We start from the raw sequence: 20,063 nt of genomic DNA, 5'->3' as shown, positions 1-20,063 counted from the left end.
CAGAATAAACGGAAGACGGTTTTCTTAGAATAGAGGACTTTTGGGAAGGTTTTCGTTTTAACCAATATTAGGCAGAATCGTATTCTTTTGGTAGATAAAAATTTGTTATTCTGTTATTCTTGGACTGAAACGAGAATAGCCAGAATGATTCCAAAATAATGCACCCAAATTTCCGTAATCTCAACAACAACTGGCAACTCGATTATTTCTAAGTTATTTGTTTAGTGTGTTGGTCTATTGCCAGTAAGATACAGGTCTTTACCGGTAAAAGGAATCATGATTGGTGCAACAAGTTGTAAATATGTTTCTAGTTACGATAATTATTGTAACACGTTCTATATTTTTCGGCCCTAACATTAAAACATAACGTAGTAATATCGAATCAAGATTCCCAGCTTATGCAGACTTTGTTTTATTCCTCAAAACCATTAACTTATTATTGGATCCCGGTACCAGTTATAATGTGGCGACGAGAAACCACAGGTAAAAACGCGACTATTTTTGAAATCTGAGTTTCATTATCGATTCATATTGTGTTAAAAGGGGTTTGACAGGGCTTATAGCAGCCGTTAAGAAATCTTTGAGTTTCTTTGACGAAAAGTCATCTTAGTTTTTGAAACATTATCAAAAAAGCAGGAGGAAGCCAAACTTGAAGACAAATTCGTATTTAATAAAAGAACATTATTTTTTGAACCATTGACATTGGTGTGCCAAATATTCAAGTAAAAACCACAGTATTGATGGTTATTGAAAATATTGAGTTTGTGCCCACCTAAATATCATTCTCTTTTCATGGAACTGGTGAGCCATTTAACAATATTTTCTTTTTTTTGTCTGCACCATAACCACAAAAAAGTAGTTTTCCAAGAAACAGGAATCGACTCTATGTGAGAAGGCCATATGAGATTTGCGCATGAATCAAAGTCTCAAATGAATTGTATTAGCTTAAAATGTTAGCATTTAATGTCTTAATACAGCGTGTTAATTACATCTAAAACCGAAAACCTCAATCCCATTTTTAGCCCTCGCCTGCAACACTACCGGTGGCATAAACCTCAACTGCCTCAATTTAAGTCATTAATCTTAACTCATGAATACAGTCTTTGCTGCATAGTCAATTTCTTCTGTACCGGCCTTCTATCACTGGCTCCAACCATTGCAAAGGCTATTGCGACTCGCAGTGTCGACCATCTGCGTTATAGCAAATCTTTCTTTTAAGGGACGTCCCTTCCATTTAAGCCCTAAGAATCTGCAAGTATTATGTATTCAAACCGAAAAAGCAAGGTTTCAACAAAATCGAGCAGTAATCTTCGACAGAATGGCGGACAGAAGATAAATTCCTCATCAAAAAGTATAACAAGTGGCCATGCCGAAAGAATTACTTGCAAGCATAGTTGTATTGAAAGCGACGTCCACGAAGAAGACAATGCGGAGTTCTCAGAGCACGGCAACCTGTATGGTGAACAGAAAATTATGTATTCCGCTTCGGGAACTGTAACTAGCGGCAGTGCGGGAGACAGGATGTGTAGACATGGTTATGTTGAAGGCAATATGAAGGGTAGCAAGGACAGTGGCATAGCTGAGGATGAGAACATCTCCAGTGGGACGACAATGATGCATTCCACATCGGAAACTGGAAACACGAATCCTCGTGATGGAGAAACGATTTACCACCATGAAGCGCTGTCAGAGGATGTACACAGGAGCAAGGACAGTAGTACTACGGAACACAAACATATTTTTACTGGACAGAAGGTGTATTCCATACTGCAGACTAGTAATAGCAGCCATGGTCAGAGTGCAATGTGTAGGCATGGGGTAGCTACAGCTGACAGTTTGGACATCAAAGACGATGACGATAACATGAGCCAAGAAAGTAACGAATATAAGAGCTACAGTAAAGGTAGCCTGGTCAAGACGGTGAGTTATCAAAACGTCACCCATCTTCCCCAAACAGCCGGCAAAGATTTCCGAATCGAACTGGACGAGACTGAGGAGGAGGCCTTGAAGGAGGAGCTTCTGTATATTTTTGAGAGAGAGAGGGCGACGCTAGAGATGTGTTTCAGGAGCAAAATGGAAGAACGTCTGCGGGGATTTAGAAGTAGGCAAATAGAGTTTGAGGAGGCAACGCGAGCGGAGAAGGTAGAGCTTGAAAATAACATGTCGATGGAAAAAATGGAAATGCAGAAAACCTTTGCAGAGGAGATCGCCAAGCTGACACGTTCATTTAACGAGGAGAGGCAACAGCTTGAGGTATATTACAAAGACAAACTGAAAGATCTTAGGGGACAACTTGAGACTGAGCAAATACAAGTGAATGAGAGATTTGCTCGAGAGAAGACGGAACTCAAAGAAAAGCTTGAAGCTGAATATCAATCAATGATCAAGAAGGAAATATCGCATGAGAAGCAAGAAGCAACGCGTGAAAAAACCGAAATGGAAGCACGGTTTCATAAAGAGAAATTGGAACTTGAGAAGAGCTATAACATGAGGTTGACCGAAGCTGAAACCAGTATGCAAAGACTTAAAGCTGAATTTGAAGCTAATCTAACTAATGAAAAAATGCGCATGGAGAAACAGAACAAGGATTGTATGATGGAGATGGATACTAAGCTGCATGAAGAAAGGCGATTGAGACATGAAAAGGAAAGAGAATTAGAGCAAGACAAAGCGAAATATTTTAACGACGATTCCTTCAACAAAAAAGAAAATGAGCGACTGAAAAATGACGCCGATGCCCTCCGTCGGGAAATTGATGAAAAAAACCGAGAAACGCTGCAACTGAAATCATTTGAAGAAAAAGTGAGGCGAAAGGGACGCGAAGGGCTGGAGGGTAAATTAAAGGATGACTTTGAAAAACTGCTGGCAGACCACAAGGTGGAATTGGAAAAGAATTTCCTCAGGGATAAAGAGAAGCTTGATGAATCTTTACAAGCCGAGAGGCAGAAGGTGAAGGGGGAGCTCGATAGAGAAAAAGAGAAAATTAAGTTAGAAAAAGACGACGTCGTACGAACAAAGGAACGGCTCCGTAGTGAAGAAAAAACGCTTACAGACAGGCAGCAACAGCAAAGAGTTGAAAGTGAATCGGCGAGACCTTCTGTGACTGACAGAGGTGTTAGCGAATGGGCAACATCACATTTTAATGACCAGCGCGTTGAGCTTGTAAGTGGAGCAAAAGATAGAGCAATACAGGAACAAGAGAAAGGTAATAGTCAAATAGTGAGACCCGCTTTTAATGAACAGGCCAGTGGAACAACACAGGCAGCTTACAAAGGACAGCAGCAGCACCAGTACCTCTACCAACAACAACAACAACAACAACAACAACAACAACAACAACAACAGCGAGGAAGTACTGCTGGTCCGTATGCTTCTCACCCAGGCGCCAATGGTGGTAATCCAAAATATGTAGACACTGGTTCTAATCTGAAAGGCGACTCCATGTGGTCGTCAAGCCAACACACCACTATTGAGTACCGTGAGAACCAAGAGCAGGCAAGGAATCAGACCTTTATCAGAGAGACCACAGCTGGATCCATCCATCAATCCGGGCAAAGCGATAGTTCAGTGTATGTTGTATCCCAAGAAAACGAACGCGCTTTGCAGTCTGAGATAATGGCATTAAAGAGTGAGAACGAAGGGTTAAAGGCCAAGATTGCAGTACTGAAGGAGAACATAGAGCTCCACAAGAAATACAAAGAAGAGGCCAAAGCGGAGATGGAAAGGCTTCTGAAGGTAAATCATGAGTACGAGCTCAAGATACAGAACTTGACTCTTGAGGCTGAAAAACGTGAAAAAAGGAATGCTGAAGAAGTAAAAACCAAAGGTCAAGATCATGATGTCCAAGGGAAACCGCAACTCCTTGAAGAAGGAACAAAAACAGCAGATAAGAATAACTGGGAGCTCGAGGGAAAGCTGAGGGGATCAGAAGCCCGTGCAGCAAGAGCTGAAAAAAGAGAAAAGGAATATGATGCAAAGGTGCGACTAGCTGATGAACGGCGAAAAGAGAAGAGAAAGGAAGATGATTCAGCGGGTCAGTGGAGTATATCGAGACAGAAGGTACGAGTTCTCTATAAATATCATTGTCTTCTATTGAAAAATTCTCCTTTTGTTAGGGGATGGAGAAAGCAGCAGCCTCAAGGAGAGAACGTTTCAATGTTTGTTTGCTAACTAGTCATCGATAGCTATAAAGTTACCTTTTCACCTTAGCCCACATGTATAACTAAACCTAGCTCGAGTCTGGTGAACTAAACCATACACGGTGACCACGTACTTTTATTCTATGTGGTGCTTCTTGTTTTTTGATGTCTTCAGTTCAGTGGACAATTTTATCCAGTTTTAATTGTGCCTTCATCTGATTTGGAAACTCACGGAGGCGTAGCATGGTGGTGTAGTAGTAGCGCGTCGAATTTTCGGTCAGATGATAGTAGGCTAGTTTGGCGACAAAATTCTGCGATTAACACCATGGTGGACCCCAATACCATCGAGGGGGAGGACAGTGGAGAGTAGTAATACTCTTAGGGGGTGTTTACAAGATACTGGCGAGACTTTCATTCCGGTTCGAGTTCACTCCAGTTCCCTCTTGTGGCTCTGTATTCGTTTACATGATATCAGCACAAAATCTTGTACCGTAGCGAATCATACCGGTGTGAGTTCACCCCGGTAACTGTACCGGGGCGAGATTTTTATTTCCGGTACGAAAACTCGTTCCGATGTCATGTAAACGCGGTACGGCCGTTCGCTCCAGCATGAAATCTCTCTCCCGGGAGTCTGGAACGAATAGCGCATGAGCAGTCTTCGATATTCAATTCAATATGGCGCCAAAACCACGTCGGTCGACAAAAAGTATCCCTTCATGTAAACACGCGGTATGAAATGACAATGTCATATCGGTATCAAACTCGCACCGGTGCGAGTTTTCACATGTAAACACACCCTTAGCCGCTTCAGAACAGAAACTAGGTTAAGCTTCGGCCGCATCGGCTACCCAGGCCTGAAGTGTCACAACCTTAACCCCATGTTGGGAACAGGTGGGGTAAACTGCCATGACATTGATGCATGTCCCATTCATTATACAATGTTTGTTTTTCTTTTGATACAAATCGGATTTACTTTGGCAATGTTCTCGTAGCCTTCAAGAAGAGCCACACGCGTGATATCTTAAACTGTGGCTACGCGTATAACATTAGTTTTATCCATTCTAGGATAAATCGCGTCACGAGCCGATGCCTACATACGACAGAGAAGATTCTCATTATAAGGTGGGTATAAACAGATGTTTGGTAGGGTGGCACAACCTGCAATGCAATGGATAGGCATATCTTTCCCATAAGGAGGGAACAGCAACGTTAACGCTCGTGATAAACTCCTCGTGCTATAGCAACCAACGGGAACATTAGACTGGCAGACACATTATAAGCTTCATTTGGCACACAATGGTTGCAAAAAATCCGCAAATAGCATCGCAGAAAAAACTCTTTAATACACAATGGCCACCCTTTGGCCTTTAATCCGTGAGCTTTGCGGAGTGCCAGTGCCAAAATTAGCGATATTGTCTTTGTTTTCTCATTGCAGGCTAAGTACGAAGCTACGTTGCGAGAGAAGAACAAACTTCTCCAAGCCACCAAAGACCTGCGAGTGAAGATAAAAACCCTCCAGGAAAAGCAGTCAGAAATTCTTATGAGCAGCTCGGTAAATTAACTTCATACTCTCTCTTTTGAAAACAGTAGATAAGTTAAAGGGGATCTTTTGCCTTGTTTTCTTTTGGCCTTCAAGTTTTAGTTATATCAATTAAGGCAACGAAGAAATGGTATTCGAAGTAGTGTGTAATTCAGCAAACTGTATTCAATTTGTCAAAAGAGTTGCACTATCAGGAACAATATTGAGTCCCTTCAGGAGCCAATGACGAGCGGGGTCACTTTTTATGGGCCAGCATCCCATCCAGAGGGAGTAGTGATACTCCAAGCCTTTCCATGCTGCATAAACCGGGAGTCGCTCAGATGGTAGTGGGCCACCAGGCTCGTGAGGCTTTACTTTGCGTGACATTCAAAAGCGATGTTTTTCTTTTTAGCATGTAGAAAAGTCGTCAGAGAAAACCGAAGAAACTGCGAGGCTGAAGCAACTAGTTTCTGAGAATTCGTCTCTGAAGCAAAGAACTTCAGAATTACAAAATCATCTTCAACGCCTGCTGGAAAAACTCAAGAACGAGAAGGAAAAGGTAAGACTTACAAAATGCCTTTTAACATTTTCAATCGGCAGCACAAGCTTGACGTGTCTGGAGCAAAGCTCTGCAAGTAAAGCCGCTTCATTATGCGAACACCTCTCTTGAAAAGTTGGAGAGGTCTGCGCGCAGGTTAATTATGGATTGGTTTGTTTGGAGAGAGCATGGCTGAGATTATGGCAACTAGTTTACCTTGTTCCCAAATTCAAATATGTTTTGCCATTACATTGGGTACACCTTCTTTTTAGGATACGTCTATATTGTAGGCATCCGTATCTTTCATAAAGTCTTGATTTAAATACGCAGTTCCACTTATTTGTGACACGACTGATCACCGCCTGGTTACTAGAATTCAGAGCCGGCAATGAAGGCAGACCTTCATCTGGTGGTTTGGGTGACCAAGTAGAAATTGCCGTCTCGTCTCCAATTTGGCGGCCTACTCGAACAGTGAGGACGTAACGAACCCAAACTGTGACCACCCTCAGTACCAGAACGTGGTTACTTGGCGTAATTTATCTGAAAGCATTTTCATTGAATGAGACCGCAACCCTGTATAACAGCTAGAGGTTATAATTATAATAGGAAATTGTTGAGTGCCGGGAAAACACTTAAACTTAAACTTAAAGTAATCTGCAAACCCCGAAAATCGTAAATACATAATACAATAACAATAAATTTAGATTTCTACAAAGACTTTGAAGGCAATCGTCAAGTCAATCAAGAAGGCGTTTGAATCCTCTTCAGCCAGACAGCTACCTGGAACGGGTTAGTCAGTAAGACACTGAGTAGGTTTAGACAGTCAACCAGTTAGTCAGTCGTTCAATTGGCCAGGCTAATCAGTCAGAAATATAATAAATCCTTCCTTTTTAATTCCAGGCTGCCACTATCGAGACCAAACTGTCTTCTCACAAATCCAAAAGTCGTCACAATATCCAGGACTTACAGGAACGACTACTGCACACTGGCCGAGAGCTGTCGGGTTCTCGAGGGGACCTGGACACTGATGCACTGAGAAGAATCGAAAAAGAAATCGTCACCATTGGTCAGATTGTGAAGACTCAATTTGGAGATGGAAGCATGGGTCACGTGAGCTACAGATCAGCCAATGAGGACGTGGCACGAGTTACTCAGCTGGAAATGGAGAAGAAGGAATTGGAAATGAAACTAAAAATGGCACGAGAAGCCATGGGCGAATACGTCACACTTCTAAACGACAAGGTATGCACTAAGGAATGTATTATATGGGTATTGATTGACTGCCCAATTTCTTTTGCGCAAATTTGTTCAAAGATCAAGGGAAAAAAGTCATCTTGTTTTTAATTTTTTCGGTTTTGAGGCACCATCACTTTAAAACGAGTATCTCTTTTTTGGTGGGGGTGGGGGGGGGGGGGGATTTCGGGGATTTGCATTTACAAATGATATGTGGATTACATGAAAGAACCATTCGGAACGAGGTTGAAGGAAAACGTCGCTTGGAAATGTCATAGATTCTTCACCCGTGGTCAAGTGTTGTGTTCGGACACGAAGGTTTGGGATACACAATTTTACTAAAGTGTAGATGTTTCATGTATTCATATTCACACCATTTTACATTGGTTACAGTCTAGACGGAAAATATACGGAAACTTTGTTATATCGAATTCGTCCTTTTGGGTGAGCAAAAGGCGAAACGAACCGTGTTACGCTGCTAAAAAAGACATGCATGTACAGTCAAACGTCTTTATTAAGGACACCAAGGGGAAAGGAATAGGTGTCCAGATTATAGAGGTGTCCGTTTTAGAGAAGTAGGCTTTATATGGATTTCGGTCTCTCAGAGACCAAGTGAACTGTCCGTAATAGAGGTGTCCGTATTATAGAGGTGTCCGTAAGGAGGGGTTCCACTGTATTTGTCGCTACTTCTGGATTAGTTTTACCCGTTTTTCAACAAACGTTTCCAGTGTAGATTCGGTTATGTCGTTAAACTAAAAGGTCGCCTTGAATTTGGAGTGTTCTTGCTGCTTTAGTCAACAAAGGATAAAAAAATGGTGACTGGAATAATTTGGCAGACATTTTATGCCGCTGTCTCTTTGTTTTTTCATTTTTTCATTTTAGATGCAGGACGTGAAAAGTATGACTGGAATGTCGGAAGAAATGGTGCAGGAATTACACACTAGAAACAACAGCTTGAAGAAGAGTTTACAAGATTTGGAAGATGGGCAGATGACCTCTCAACTACAAAACGAACAACTGCGACATCAGAAGGCCGCTCTTCAAAACCTTATTGGAGATCTCTGCCGAGACGAGGAGGTAGCCGGTACATCATATAATTCGCCATCGAGATTCCTGGACTACAAACATGAAGGTAGAAGCGACGACGTGCTTGGTACTTCATACAAAACATCACCAAGGTACCTCGACTACAAATACGAAAGCAAATACGGTGGAAGCCGCGATAACAGATACGACGGACACTTTGAGAGGAATACTGAAGGAAAGTACCTCTCTAAAGAGTTCAAACAAATGCACGAAGGTGAAACTTTTAGCCGGAATTCCCGAGCAGATGATTTTTCCGCTGAGTTTCTGGGCTACCCAAGTGGATACGAGAGCTTTGAGTATCAAGACTTCAGACGAGTTGGCAGTTTGTACTAATGGATCCATGATGCTTGCACTGACGTATCAAAAGGTCGTTTACAATACCTCAACATATCCAACCTTTTAGCATAAAGACTTTGATCCACTTGGTAGTGTTGATTAATATCCGCATCATATACCTTTGTTTTAAAACGTCTAGGAATTTAGTGGTCATTTTGACCTATCTTAATTTGTCTCGTAGAGCTCGGTTTTTTTTTTTGCGGACTTCTTGAAATTATCATATCTTCCTCTCGCATCGAGAGTCCCCAGTTTTCTGAAAGAAGGATTTTTTTTTCAAACAAGGGACCGCAGTTTTGCATCATAGCACCTTTTATGATAAACGAAACGACGTTTAAACGATCAGGTCGCGGATTTTCGAAAGATGATATAATCGATTATTACTCTGATCCAGGATTGTGGGTTAACCGAAGTTTTTCTTTTCCATTGTTTAAAATCCGAGTATTTCACATCTAAACTTACTACGATAAAGATTATCTTATTAAAAAAAAGCGATTGACGTTCTGTAGAACTAACATAATCGTACTGTGTACAATTATCGGGTTCTGATCAGTGATTTCAAGTTTTCTAGACATTCCTCGACAAAAGTTTCGTGAGCAAAATTTTGTTCCTGAGAATTGAAAATTATAATTAAATCAAATTGTAACAATATTTGGGCAGTCTCAATTCGACAGACTCAAAAGTTAGCACCACGTTGTACAGCATAGTAAACAAAAGTCAATGGGATGTTGAGTTTCTTTAAAAAAAAAAGAAAAAGAACAAAATAAAGAACAAAATAGGAAAATCATAATTGCTCAAATTTGATACATTTTCTATCGGCAGCTTGCTTTGGTTTTCTTTCTTGTTAGCACTCTCATCGGATCAACCGTTCTGTCAATACTTGTAAGAGTACATCGCGGTGGTTCCTTACTTGAGGTCTTAAATACAGTGACACCACTAAGGAAAAAGGGACGTCTCTTTAGTTGTTTCTCAAGACGGATAATTGTTCTAAATTGACGATTAAAACAGTTTTTGGAGATTCAACATCTTTTCTTCCTGTAATTGAAAAGTGGAAAATGATGCAATCCATGCCAATGACAGCTGTGCTGTTCTCCAAAAAAAAATAATAAAATTAGTGAGCTACCACAAGGGACCTAGACTGCTACATGTGAGATCGAGGAGAAACAATGTTGGGTCAATGTTGAATGCTCATTTTAAACCTTTTCAATTTAGTTTTCCTTTCAACTGAGCATCGAATATGCCCAATTTGAAATGACTCTGAAGGCGTAATACGTTATTTTCTTTGCTGGTCAGAGAAAGAGTCAGAAACATGTTGAAAAAAGTTAGTATTTTCTTTTAAATTCAAGTGAAAGAGTTGTTTAAACTATGCGTTCTGTAGACAACTGAAGGTAAAGCACATCTTTAAAAGGCGCTATTCAGCCCTTTGCATGTTAATATCTTTCTTCTGGACTTATGGTCATGACATGGCTATGTTAAAATAAATAAGGCAAACGACAAGTTAGTTTGTAGCCAGGTAAGTCATTGTGCATCAGAAACCACTGTGAGAGAACTAAAGGAAAGGAAAGTATTGATAACTGTTGTGGAACTTTGTACAAAGAAGTCAAATGAATGTATAATAGAAATACAGTATGTTACAATTGATTGGCTTTTTCTAATGGCTTTATTGATTGATCGATTGATTTACCCATCACACCACACGCGACACCACACGCAGCCACATTTCTGGTATCCAGTCCCTCCAGGCGACGGCGGGAGGGCTAAGACGAATGAGCGCCATGCATGGATGTTTGCTTTCTGTGGGGAAGGAGGGGGGGGGGGGGGGGGGGGGGAGAGAAGGTGTGGGAATCCGGAGACAGATAAATGACATTTGCCGTATCATCTGAAATGACTAAAAAAGATATGTTTACGTGTGGTAGATGCGATGTATATTAGTTTATTGTCAAAAGAAACAGCTAAACAACAACAACAAAACGGACTAACTACTGAACTACCAAATGACTATGATTCAACACAGCTCTGAATACGAGTTGCTTCAAATTAAACAAGGAAAAAGTGCATTAACTCTCAATTAAATGTTATTGGGAGCCTCTGCTAGTACGTTTAAATCTTGATGACCTTACGAAAACGAACAATTCGTCATAAAAAAGAATAGGTCACTTTCCGCGTGAAAAAGTTGCGATGCACTCAAGTCACCCACAATTTAAGGCTTGCAATAAATTATCAACTTTCACGTGTTTATTTGATCAGTTTTTCCTATGTCTGGTGTCGGAACAGGATCGGAATTTCATCAATAAAGCAGAACTTCAAAATACGTTATGTATAGAATGCATAAAGCAAGAACGTTAATGAAATGTAACTTTCTTGGCATAGAAGCACAATATGAAGCAGTATTGACCCAAAATGTTTCTTGCGTGCGTATTCTCCGGTATCACTTCTTTAAAATTATGCACACGAGTGATGGATAGCTCATTTATGCGTTGCAATTTTTTTCTAAAAAATTTTCAACATGAAGAGGATAATATCTGAATCAAAATAATTTGATAACAAGAATAAGTCCCTGAAAACATTTAACAGAAAATAACCATTTAGTAACTGAATGAGCTTAACCACCATGTTTCCCACACGCTGAGACGCAAGAAATTATGCACAGTACGAATGCGCAGAGAAATACCTTATATACCGTATAAAATAATACTATTCAGCCATGGTGGGCAAATTAAACAACAACATGGTAAACCACACGCAGGTATTAGATATTTGCATTTGTCACGGCTACAGGATGGATGCCTACGGTATATTGAATAAAATATCACAAGCCAATATTTAGAATCCAAATATTTACAATCCTAAAGGAAATTGCACTCTGTTCCAACTAACTTTGTTTTGTTACGTTACCAAGCGACATCTCATGCGCGCTTCACAATACTATGAAAATATTATGTTTCGGTGTGGAGGAGAAATGAAAACCGCAGATTGTTATATTATCACATATCCTCAATTATTCCAGTCAAAAAAATAATTAAAATTGCCTGTATTAGCCCTCTTAACCAACACAAATACTCATTTATTTCATTTTGCAATTTACTTATAGTAATCGGTGCGAAAATTGCCACGGAGGAAGCGAATATGTCTGTGAAGTGAATCTATTAGATTTTTTTAAACTTATTTTCGTTAAACATGAACAAAATATGTGAATTACGACTTTGAACGGAGGAGCAAAGCATAGAAAACAAAACTTCATGAAAATTTCATTACGGAGAATGTTGTATTGTATATTTGTATCCACGGGATACAAAATCTGGTCTGCTTTACGCAAATCACATTCTCAATTTGACAGGTATCTGAATTTTTGGTTTAACATAAAAGACACTGGAGGGCTGGTGATACACAGACTGTAAACAAACTCAATTTGCACCTGCCGTTCGCAATTACTGACAAAATGTCATTAGCGAGAGAGCTTTGCTGTAAAATTCCGATGGAAATATTCATCTTGACGACTCAAGAATGACTTAAGGACGAGTCAAGTGGCAATAGAAGTGGACAAATTTAGTCACAATCAGGTTATAGTTGTTTGTCGTCTCCTTGGAAGTTTCATCTGCGACGTAGAGTCAGACGAGCGTGATGGAAAGCAAAAGTAGTCATCGCAAATTCGATGAAGCAGAGTCCAACAAAGAGGGAAGCTCTCAACATGGCGAAAAAGTCAAGAATACTGATAACGAGTCTGCCAATAACGAGGTAGTAAACAACACGAAGGAATCTTCGTGTCAAACGGAAATCGACGAAATTTTGGGTCGACAGTTGGCGGAGTTTGAAGACGTGTTAGAACAAGAAAGAGAAGAGATGGAAAAAGAGTTTAGTGAGGAGAAGGAGAGCCTCGAAATTAGGCTGCGAAATGAGTATAATCAGATTATCGAAGCCAAAGATGAAGTTATTCGTGTTCTTACAGAGGAAAAGGATTTTTTCTGGAGTGAGTTACACGATTTAAGGAAATCATTCGACCTTTTTACCAGACACATTCACCGCGATGCATTTAAGCAACTAAGTCGAGAGAACGAGAAGGAACTAGGCACCAAACCTATATCAACCGGAAATGGACCAAGAAGTTGCCATGACAACAGCATCCGGGACAATGGTAGCTATGGAGAACTGTTGACTGTGTTGCGTAAACAAGAACAGATTTTGTTGGGATCGTTTGAGAGAGAGAAAGCTGCAATGATGCAAAGATTCGAACGGGACAAATCCACCCTGCGGAGTGTCGTCGTGGAAGAATGTGAAGAAAGGTATGCATTCGAACGAGCTTATCTGCTCCAAAGCATCGACGGATTGAAGGAAGGACTTGATAGCCTGAGAATCCAAAAGGTTGAACTTGCTAAAATATTTGAGGGTGAAAAGAACGCTTTGGAGCTGAGCTTTAAGCGAAAGGAAGATGAACTACGCCAGAATTTAAAATTGGAGCTCCAACGTAAAATCATTCAAGCGCAAAAACCTTGGGCACTAACCAAAATTTAAGAAGCAGAGTGCCTTTTTTGTCTCCTGGCTTTGTTGAACCAATAGTATCAGTTTCTTTCTAAAGTGGACACAAAATTCTGGGACCAGTTAGGTACCTTTGATTTGAAACAAAAGCCGTTAAATTAGCCGCTAAATTGAACGACGGCATCCCGGCAACCAAAGCTCTCTGAGCTTTAAAGGTTGTAATGAACCAGTAAAGTACAGACTTTAAAGCACCTTTGTGATCTCTGTACAAAGAACAAATTTGGCCGTCAAATGCCGCTATTTTGAATTGGTATTCTGAGACACTTTGAATGCGATTTCATAAGCAACAGAGTGATGTTGTCCGGATATATAACTATATCATTAGAAAGAGAAAATAACAGTGACTTTGACTATGAATAACTAACATAATATGAAACGACAATTCTTTTGAATTGCATTGAGCACTGAATATCGTGAGTACAATAAACAAGACTAAAGAAATATGTATATTTGGAGATCAGTTTCGTCCATATGAGTACCAAAGCATTGGACTGCATTTTTTGCATACCTGGGCATTTGCTCTTACAGACCACTATTCTGATGAGACATGTTACGAAATTGTATCCAAGAAATTAATCTATCCAAGAAAAAAAAATTAAATAAAGAAGTTTTTATTAAAAACGTTTGTTCACTGGATTTGCCTGCTGATGACATAAAGCTTTCGGTTAGACCTCTAACCCTGACCTCGCCTCTGGAAATTGTTGAGCATTTACGTATATACGACAAATAAGGCATACTCTCATCTCAGCACTATTTCTACGATAAAAAGGTTTAGAATAAAATATTCTTCGCTTTTTAAGCCTCGTCAATTGAAGTTTCTTAACTCACTTCATTTAAGCCGTCACGAAGTAGAGCAATCAGCTTCCGCTACCTCACTGATCAAGCTGAACGGTGACGGAACAACCTCTTATATATGGACAGGGAACCACTCACTCTCGAGCTAAAATACAGTTCGATGAGGAAATAGTTCCACTCACTTTTCGAATTCATCAACGAACTGTCAATTACTATGTTTACCTTAAGATTACCATATACCTTTGGAGGTGTCTCGCGTCCAAGCGTCCGGTTTAAACTGTAAATACCTAAATCACTTTATCAAATTAAAGGTTATAGAGCAGGCTATCAAACTACACCAAGAATTTTGAGATAAAATGAGTCGTCGAAATTTAAAGGGACGGTATCACGCTTTTTTTAGTAACACATCGAAAATCGGAAAGACGCTATTCGGTTGATAGCAGCCAAGATATAATGACTAAATTCCATTAAAAGACTATCAGAATGCAAAGAAACTATCCAAGGATATTTTCGCCGGCAGATGACCAAGATAGAGAGGGGTTCAAATTTCGCTGTTGTAACGCACTAAAAATCGCCGGTTGTACTATATTTTGGTTCAACCTTTCGTTTTAAATTAGCGACCGAGAAATTAATTAACACAATGTTCAAAGTTTAAATTTAGTGAATTTTGGTCAAAAATCATGATATCTCCCATCGATATCCCATGATACTGCCCCTTTAAGCGCTGTTTTCTTGAATCAATTTTTCTACTCGAAGAGGACACTTTTTGAAATATCAAAAAGTCAAAGGGAATTTATTCGTTTGCCTTAAAATTTGGACAGTAGCTAGTTTAACACATAAACAACAGAAAGGTTTATGGGAATTTTTTCTTTCTGCCCACAGTTTTCTTAATCCTATTTCGAAAATGCTATGTAACTTTTCACTGCAATTGAATATGGCAGTCTTTTTTTTAGCGCTTTGGGTCCTAAAACTGAGGAGCAAATTAAATAAGCGAAAAACAAAATTCGTTTTGACTTGTAACTTTCAAAAGGTGATTCGGACATTCTCATTTAGAGGTCGTGAAAAATTCGACAATTCATTTTATTTCAAAAGTCTTGAAATAGTTTGATAGCCAGCTCTATAAGCTTTAATTTGATATGAGGGTTTAGGTATCTACAGTTTAAACCGGACGCGCTACATCGCTTGGACGCGAGACACCTCTAAAAGGTATACGGTAACCTTAATACGCTCAGTGATTCTCTCTTCAACAAAGCAGCATCCTGTTTGGAAAGGGGTCGCGCCTTATCAGCTCTCGTTAGCATCCAGTGACTTCTCTTTCCCTCTTGTATAAACACCTCTTGAAGTTTCTCCCTCGTTTCATTATGCCATTTCCATCCCACGACCTTCTCTCATCTTTGCTGTTCCCTTCTCTATTTGTTTACCCGAGAGATAATCGATGCCAGCCTGTTACAAGATGTACCTCACATTTCAGAGAACGCCCGCCACCTTTTTTCGATCGTGCAACGTGTGCTTCTGGGGGGAAGAAAGGAGAGAACCTGGGAACGATTTTACGTTTCTTGCGTTGACAATTATTTCATCTTCTTCATTAAAATCAATATCTGCCCGACCTGTGCCTGTTTTCCTTAGACCATTCTCCTTCTGCATCATCCATTTCTTCGCCAGTGATAGCAGCTGACCCTTCATAGCCGGTGGTGAACTAATTCCTTTCGTTTTCGAAGGGGAAAAAATGTCTTTAAAAATGCGAAAAGTCACCTAGCATTTTCGTAAGACCAACAATAGCTGGCAAGTTTGGGGAACAAAATTTCGTTTCCTAAAACTGACTTTCTGCAACTTAAATTTTCAGCTAAATTATAAAGCCGTCCCATGGAACAGTTAAGGGGGGACTTAACCTAAATTTGAATGAAATTTGAAGTGGTTTTAAGAAGGGATGGAAGAAGGAAAATGATTTTTGCAACACTAACAGACAGTTGATACCCACGCAAGAGCACCCCATGTTGCTAGTGGACTAACTTGGTATCCGTCTATTAATTATTAACTACAAATTCTTATTTTAAAACTTCACTAATTCTTCAATATTTCTTATTTCTCTTAATTTAACCAATCCTTCTAGAAAAATTATCTCCTCTCAAATATACCCAAAAATCACCCCAAAATTCACAAAACACCCCACAACATAGATTTACGGGATGAACATAGAGTTTTTGGATCGCTTGAAACGTGAATGAGATATTCCCATTAAAGCCATGTAAAGTGCGGTAAAATGGTGTTTACGTTAAGTCCCCCCTTAATTACAAGTCCTCTCCAGGCCCCCTTGTCCGTTTTGGAGAGATCTTAGAGACTGGAAACTATTGTGTCATTCTAGTGCTAGGATCTTCCTACCTCTCAGCTAGGAAGTTCCTATCTCTAGTTTCTAACGCTAGGGCCAAGTACAACGTTTTGCATGTAGACTGAATAGAGAAAACATATCGCGCTAGGATGACTGCACCCTTTAGGATCTACCTCCCTCCATGTAAACTTACAGAATCACAAACACTTATCATCTTTCAGCTCTCAAAGTGAAAACCTTATTTTCAACGGACTTTTCTTATAGTTATAATTCCTCACGGCCATCCGAAACGCCCAAAAAGGCCGAATGCCCCTCTTCAATATCTGCCAGTTCTTCTTCTCTTGTTCTTTTACCTATAGCATGCAAATCAGTATTTGTGAACAACCGTGGAAAACTCGAAAAGTTGACCAGCCCTTTTCAAACACTCGCATTTGTGCCGTCCACATCATGTGGCTAGGTTCTGAAAATTCCATTCAGAAGGCCGTCTTCAAAATTTTTAATTTTTGAGTAATTTGTGTTTTCAAACGGACACTGTGTGGACGGGGAATCTGATATAAGGTTTTGAAAATGTTTAAAAGCGGATTATTTCGAAACAACCAAAGCTTGTGATTGCAGCGCTGCCCATGGAGACCGAGAGGAAAAAGATTGTGATTCCTGGTCATTTCTAGAACGAATCTGACCATTCCAAAGCAAATTGTCTATAATGACTTTCATTAATGAGCGGGAAGTTGTTATAATGTCATGTCGGAAGCCATTTCGTTGTTACAACCTCTCTGGTTTGTTAAGATGTAATTATGACAAGAAGTTTCTTGCGCGGATAAATTTACCCCAGTTCTATAAATCGATTCTTCAAAATTTGCTAGAGCTAAAAATATCCTACAAAGATTCTCCATATGAGGAATTTGTGTTATTCAACAACAAAGATATTCTGCTGGATGGATCTACTATCTTTTATAGAAATTGGCTGAAGAAAGATGTATACCTTATACAGGATCTTCTAAATTCGGACGGTAATTTTCTACCGCACCCAGAATTTATAGAGAAATATCAGGTAAAGTGTAATTTTCTTGCTTACTGGCAAGTCATCTCCGCAATCCCTAGGCATCTCCTAGAGATGGTGAGGGCGACCGTCATAGATAAAACAAATTCCCTGTTAGAACAGATGTTCCCACTTTCATCAGAAACCTCTATTAACTTACTTAAAATGAAAAACAAGGATTATTATCGATTATTAATTAACACGGAGAAAACCGAACTGAAAGCGAAAACAAAGTGGGCTCGTAATTTACGGGTAGACCAAATCCCCCTGGAATCGTTTTTCAGTGAAATCCAATTTTTATGCAAAGACAATAAGCTAAGAGAATTTTACTTTAAACTTTTGCATAGAATAATAGTCACTAAAAAGGAGTTATTCTTGTATGGTATAAAAGACAATATGCTTTGCGAGTACTGCCAAATGAACGATTCAATTATTCACACTTTACAAAACTGTACTTTGACAAAACAATTTTTTTCGGAAGTTATAAAGTGGTTCAATAATGAAAATGCCACCTCCTTACGCTACTCACAGATAGAAATATTATTTGGTAGAAAATTTGATGATAAAAATGTAAATTCGCATTTCGTCAAAAAGCTCAACTTCACCCTTTTATATGCTAAGTATTATTTATATAATCAAAAGGTATTGTGTAGTGAAATTTCCATGATTGATTTTATAGCAAATATTAACCAGAAATATTCATTGGAAGGTCTTAGCATGTAACACTTTCGTAATATTATAATATTATTATAGAATGAATATGTAAATGATCGAGTAGATGATACCTTGTATATATTTTGTAGTGGTGCTTGTAATTTCGTTTTCTTGTGTGTATGTGTATTATTATAGCAAATCTTAATCAGAAATATTCATTCGGAAGGTCTTTCCATGTAGCACTTTCGTAATATTATAGAATGAATATGTAAATGATCGAGTAGATGATACCTTGTACTAATATTTTGAAGTAGTGCTTGTAATTTCGTTTTCTTGTGTATGTGTGTGTATTAATAATAATAATAATAATAATAATAATAATAATAATAATAATAATAATAATAATAATAATAATAACCTCTCTGGTTTCCTCAGCGAATTTGTTTCATCTATACTAATTCTCTTTAAACTCCAGTTGTTGTTCAGAGCATCGAATTTTCACGATGTGTGTTTTTTGCATCGTTGCATCCCATTGGACTGTTCCCTTTGTATTTTTCGTTTTTCGTTTATTCAATTTCCCTCTCTTTATTGGAAAGTAATTTTTGCTTATAACCTCCCGGGAAGAAAATACATCGCTAATTAAATTTAGTCCTCGCTAATAATGGTAATAGTTTTTCAAGTTTTTCAAGTTTTATTTATTCACAACAGAACCTTAAGTTATAACTAGGCTGGCTTGCAAATAGCGAAGAGCTAATCGCGGCAAGCTAGACTGTACACAAAATATATATATATTTTTTAACGTTACATACAACAATAACAATGATAATGTGTGAAGAGGAAAACTAGACAATAAAGAAGTGTAACAAGGAAGACTAAGTCTAACTAAACTTCGGTCGGAATTCTAAACTTTTATTTTATTAATTATGGTATCTATCTCGACATAGGAGTTTTCAATTTCTAGTATTTCAGTTAGTTTTGTCCCAATGGTTTTTTCAAAAGAGTTTTTAGATAGGTTTTAGAGACTAGTTGGTATCCCATTCCAGATTTTAACGCTAATACGTGAAAAGGCCTTAGTTTGAACGTTAAGTACGGATTGTTTAGTAAAATAATGTTCAGATGTTGATGAGCGTGTGCTGTAAGAATGAACGCTGGTAATTTTAGAGAATAAATTCAAGATATTAATCGGTGCAGAATTAGTGTTGATGTCGTACAACAAATTAGCAATTTTCTCATAACATAAAAATTCGAAACAGTAGCGGAAAATCGCACCCGTATTGAATCACCTGTTCTGAGGAAGTTGAAGTGACGTCCGATAAAACTCATGTTGCAGTAGTACCAAGGCCTAGCTCCAAGCAATTTTTCGATGGACTGCCCACGTGCTCAGTTCTGTTAATAGTCAGGCCCAGTACTGATATCATTAGGTACTGAATCGTGTATCGTTGTGTCCCCTTCCACCTAACACCTCTCATCTACAATTGTAGGTAATTTACCGACGCCACCTTCGGTGTACTCGCATGAAGTCCTGCGCATGTTCACATGGTGCAGACAAGGGAGAGGGGAAGCCCGGGTTAAGAGAGAGCAGGACCCTTCCTGGAGAAAGCAAATGCTGGCTTAAACAAAAACAAACACCGAAGTCGAGAACGATCAGATGCACTTGGAATAAAAAACGGCACTGATCTAGAACGACCATCGCAGATCAGTTGACTGAAACAAACGAACAAACAGCTCTAAACCTACTACAGTCACAGAATATTTTCTCTCTATCGACCATAACGCTTTTGTCATGCTACTTATTGCTCTCGAACTCATCAAATCTAATCCGTAACAGTGTACGCAAAGCTAGAGAGGCATACTTCATCGACAGAGGT

The 20,063-nt window shown here is 39.1% G+C and overlaps 2 protein-coding genes and 1 long non-coding RNA gene across 3 annotated transcripts in view; 2 read left to right on the top strand and 1 right to left on the bottom strand.

The window, feature by feature from the left end:
• LOC146459895 (uncharacterized) overlaps positions 1 to 20,063 on the bottom strand; it is a 34,094-nt gene that overhangs the window by 7,536 nt on the left and 6,495 nt on the right. The gene's annotated exons all lie outside the window — the stretch shown is intronic.
• LOC146459898 (uncharacterized) lies at positions 872 to 9,110 on the top strand. The gene is made up of 6 exons (XM_085088648.1): positions 872 to 4,059; positions 5,205 to 5,261; positions 5,575 to 5,691; positions 6,071 to 6,217; positions 7,097 to 7,438; positions 8,312 to 9,110. Exons 1-6 carry the CDS (start codon positions 1,261 to 1,263, stop codon positions 8,846 to 8,848), a joined length of 3,999 nt encoding a protein of 1,332 aa, XP_084944774.1. The 5' UTR covers positions 872 to 1,260; the 3' UTR covers positions 8,849 to 9,110.
• On the top strand, positions 12,095 to 13,988 carry LOC146459897 (uncharacterized). The gene has a single exon (XM_085088679.1). It carries the CDS (start codon positions 12,470 to 12,472, stop codon positions 13,355 to 13,357), a length of 888 nt encoding a protein of 295 aa, XP_084944805.1. The 5' UTR covers positions 12,095 to 12,469; the 3' UTR covers positions 13,358 to 13,988.

The sequence above is a fragment of the Pavona decussata genome, unplaced genomic scaffold, assembly GCF_977016875.1.
Source record: "Pavona decussata unplaced genomic scaffold, jaPavDecu1.1 SCAFFOLD_215, whole genome shotgun sequence".
Classification (NCBI taxonomy): Eukaryota; Metazoa; Cnidaria; class Anthozoa; order Scleractinia; family Agariciidae; genus Pavona; species Pavona decussata.
Note: the sequence above shows the minus strand (reverse complement) of the source record. Positions and strands in the feature narration are given on the sequence as shown.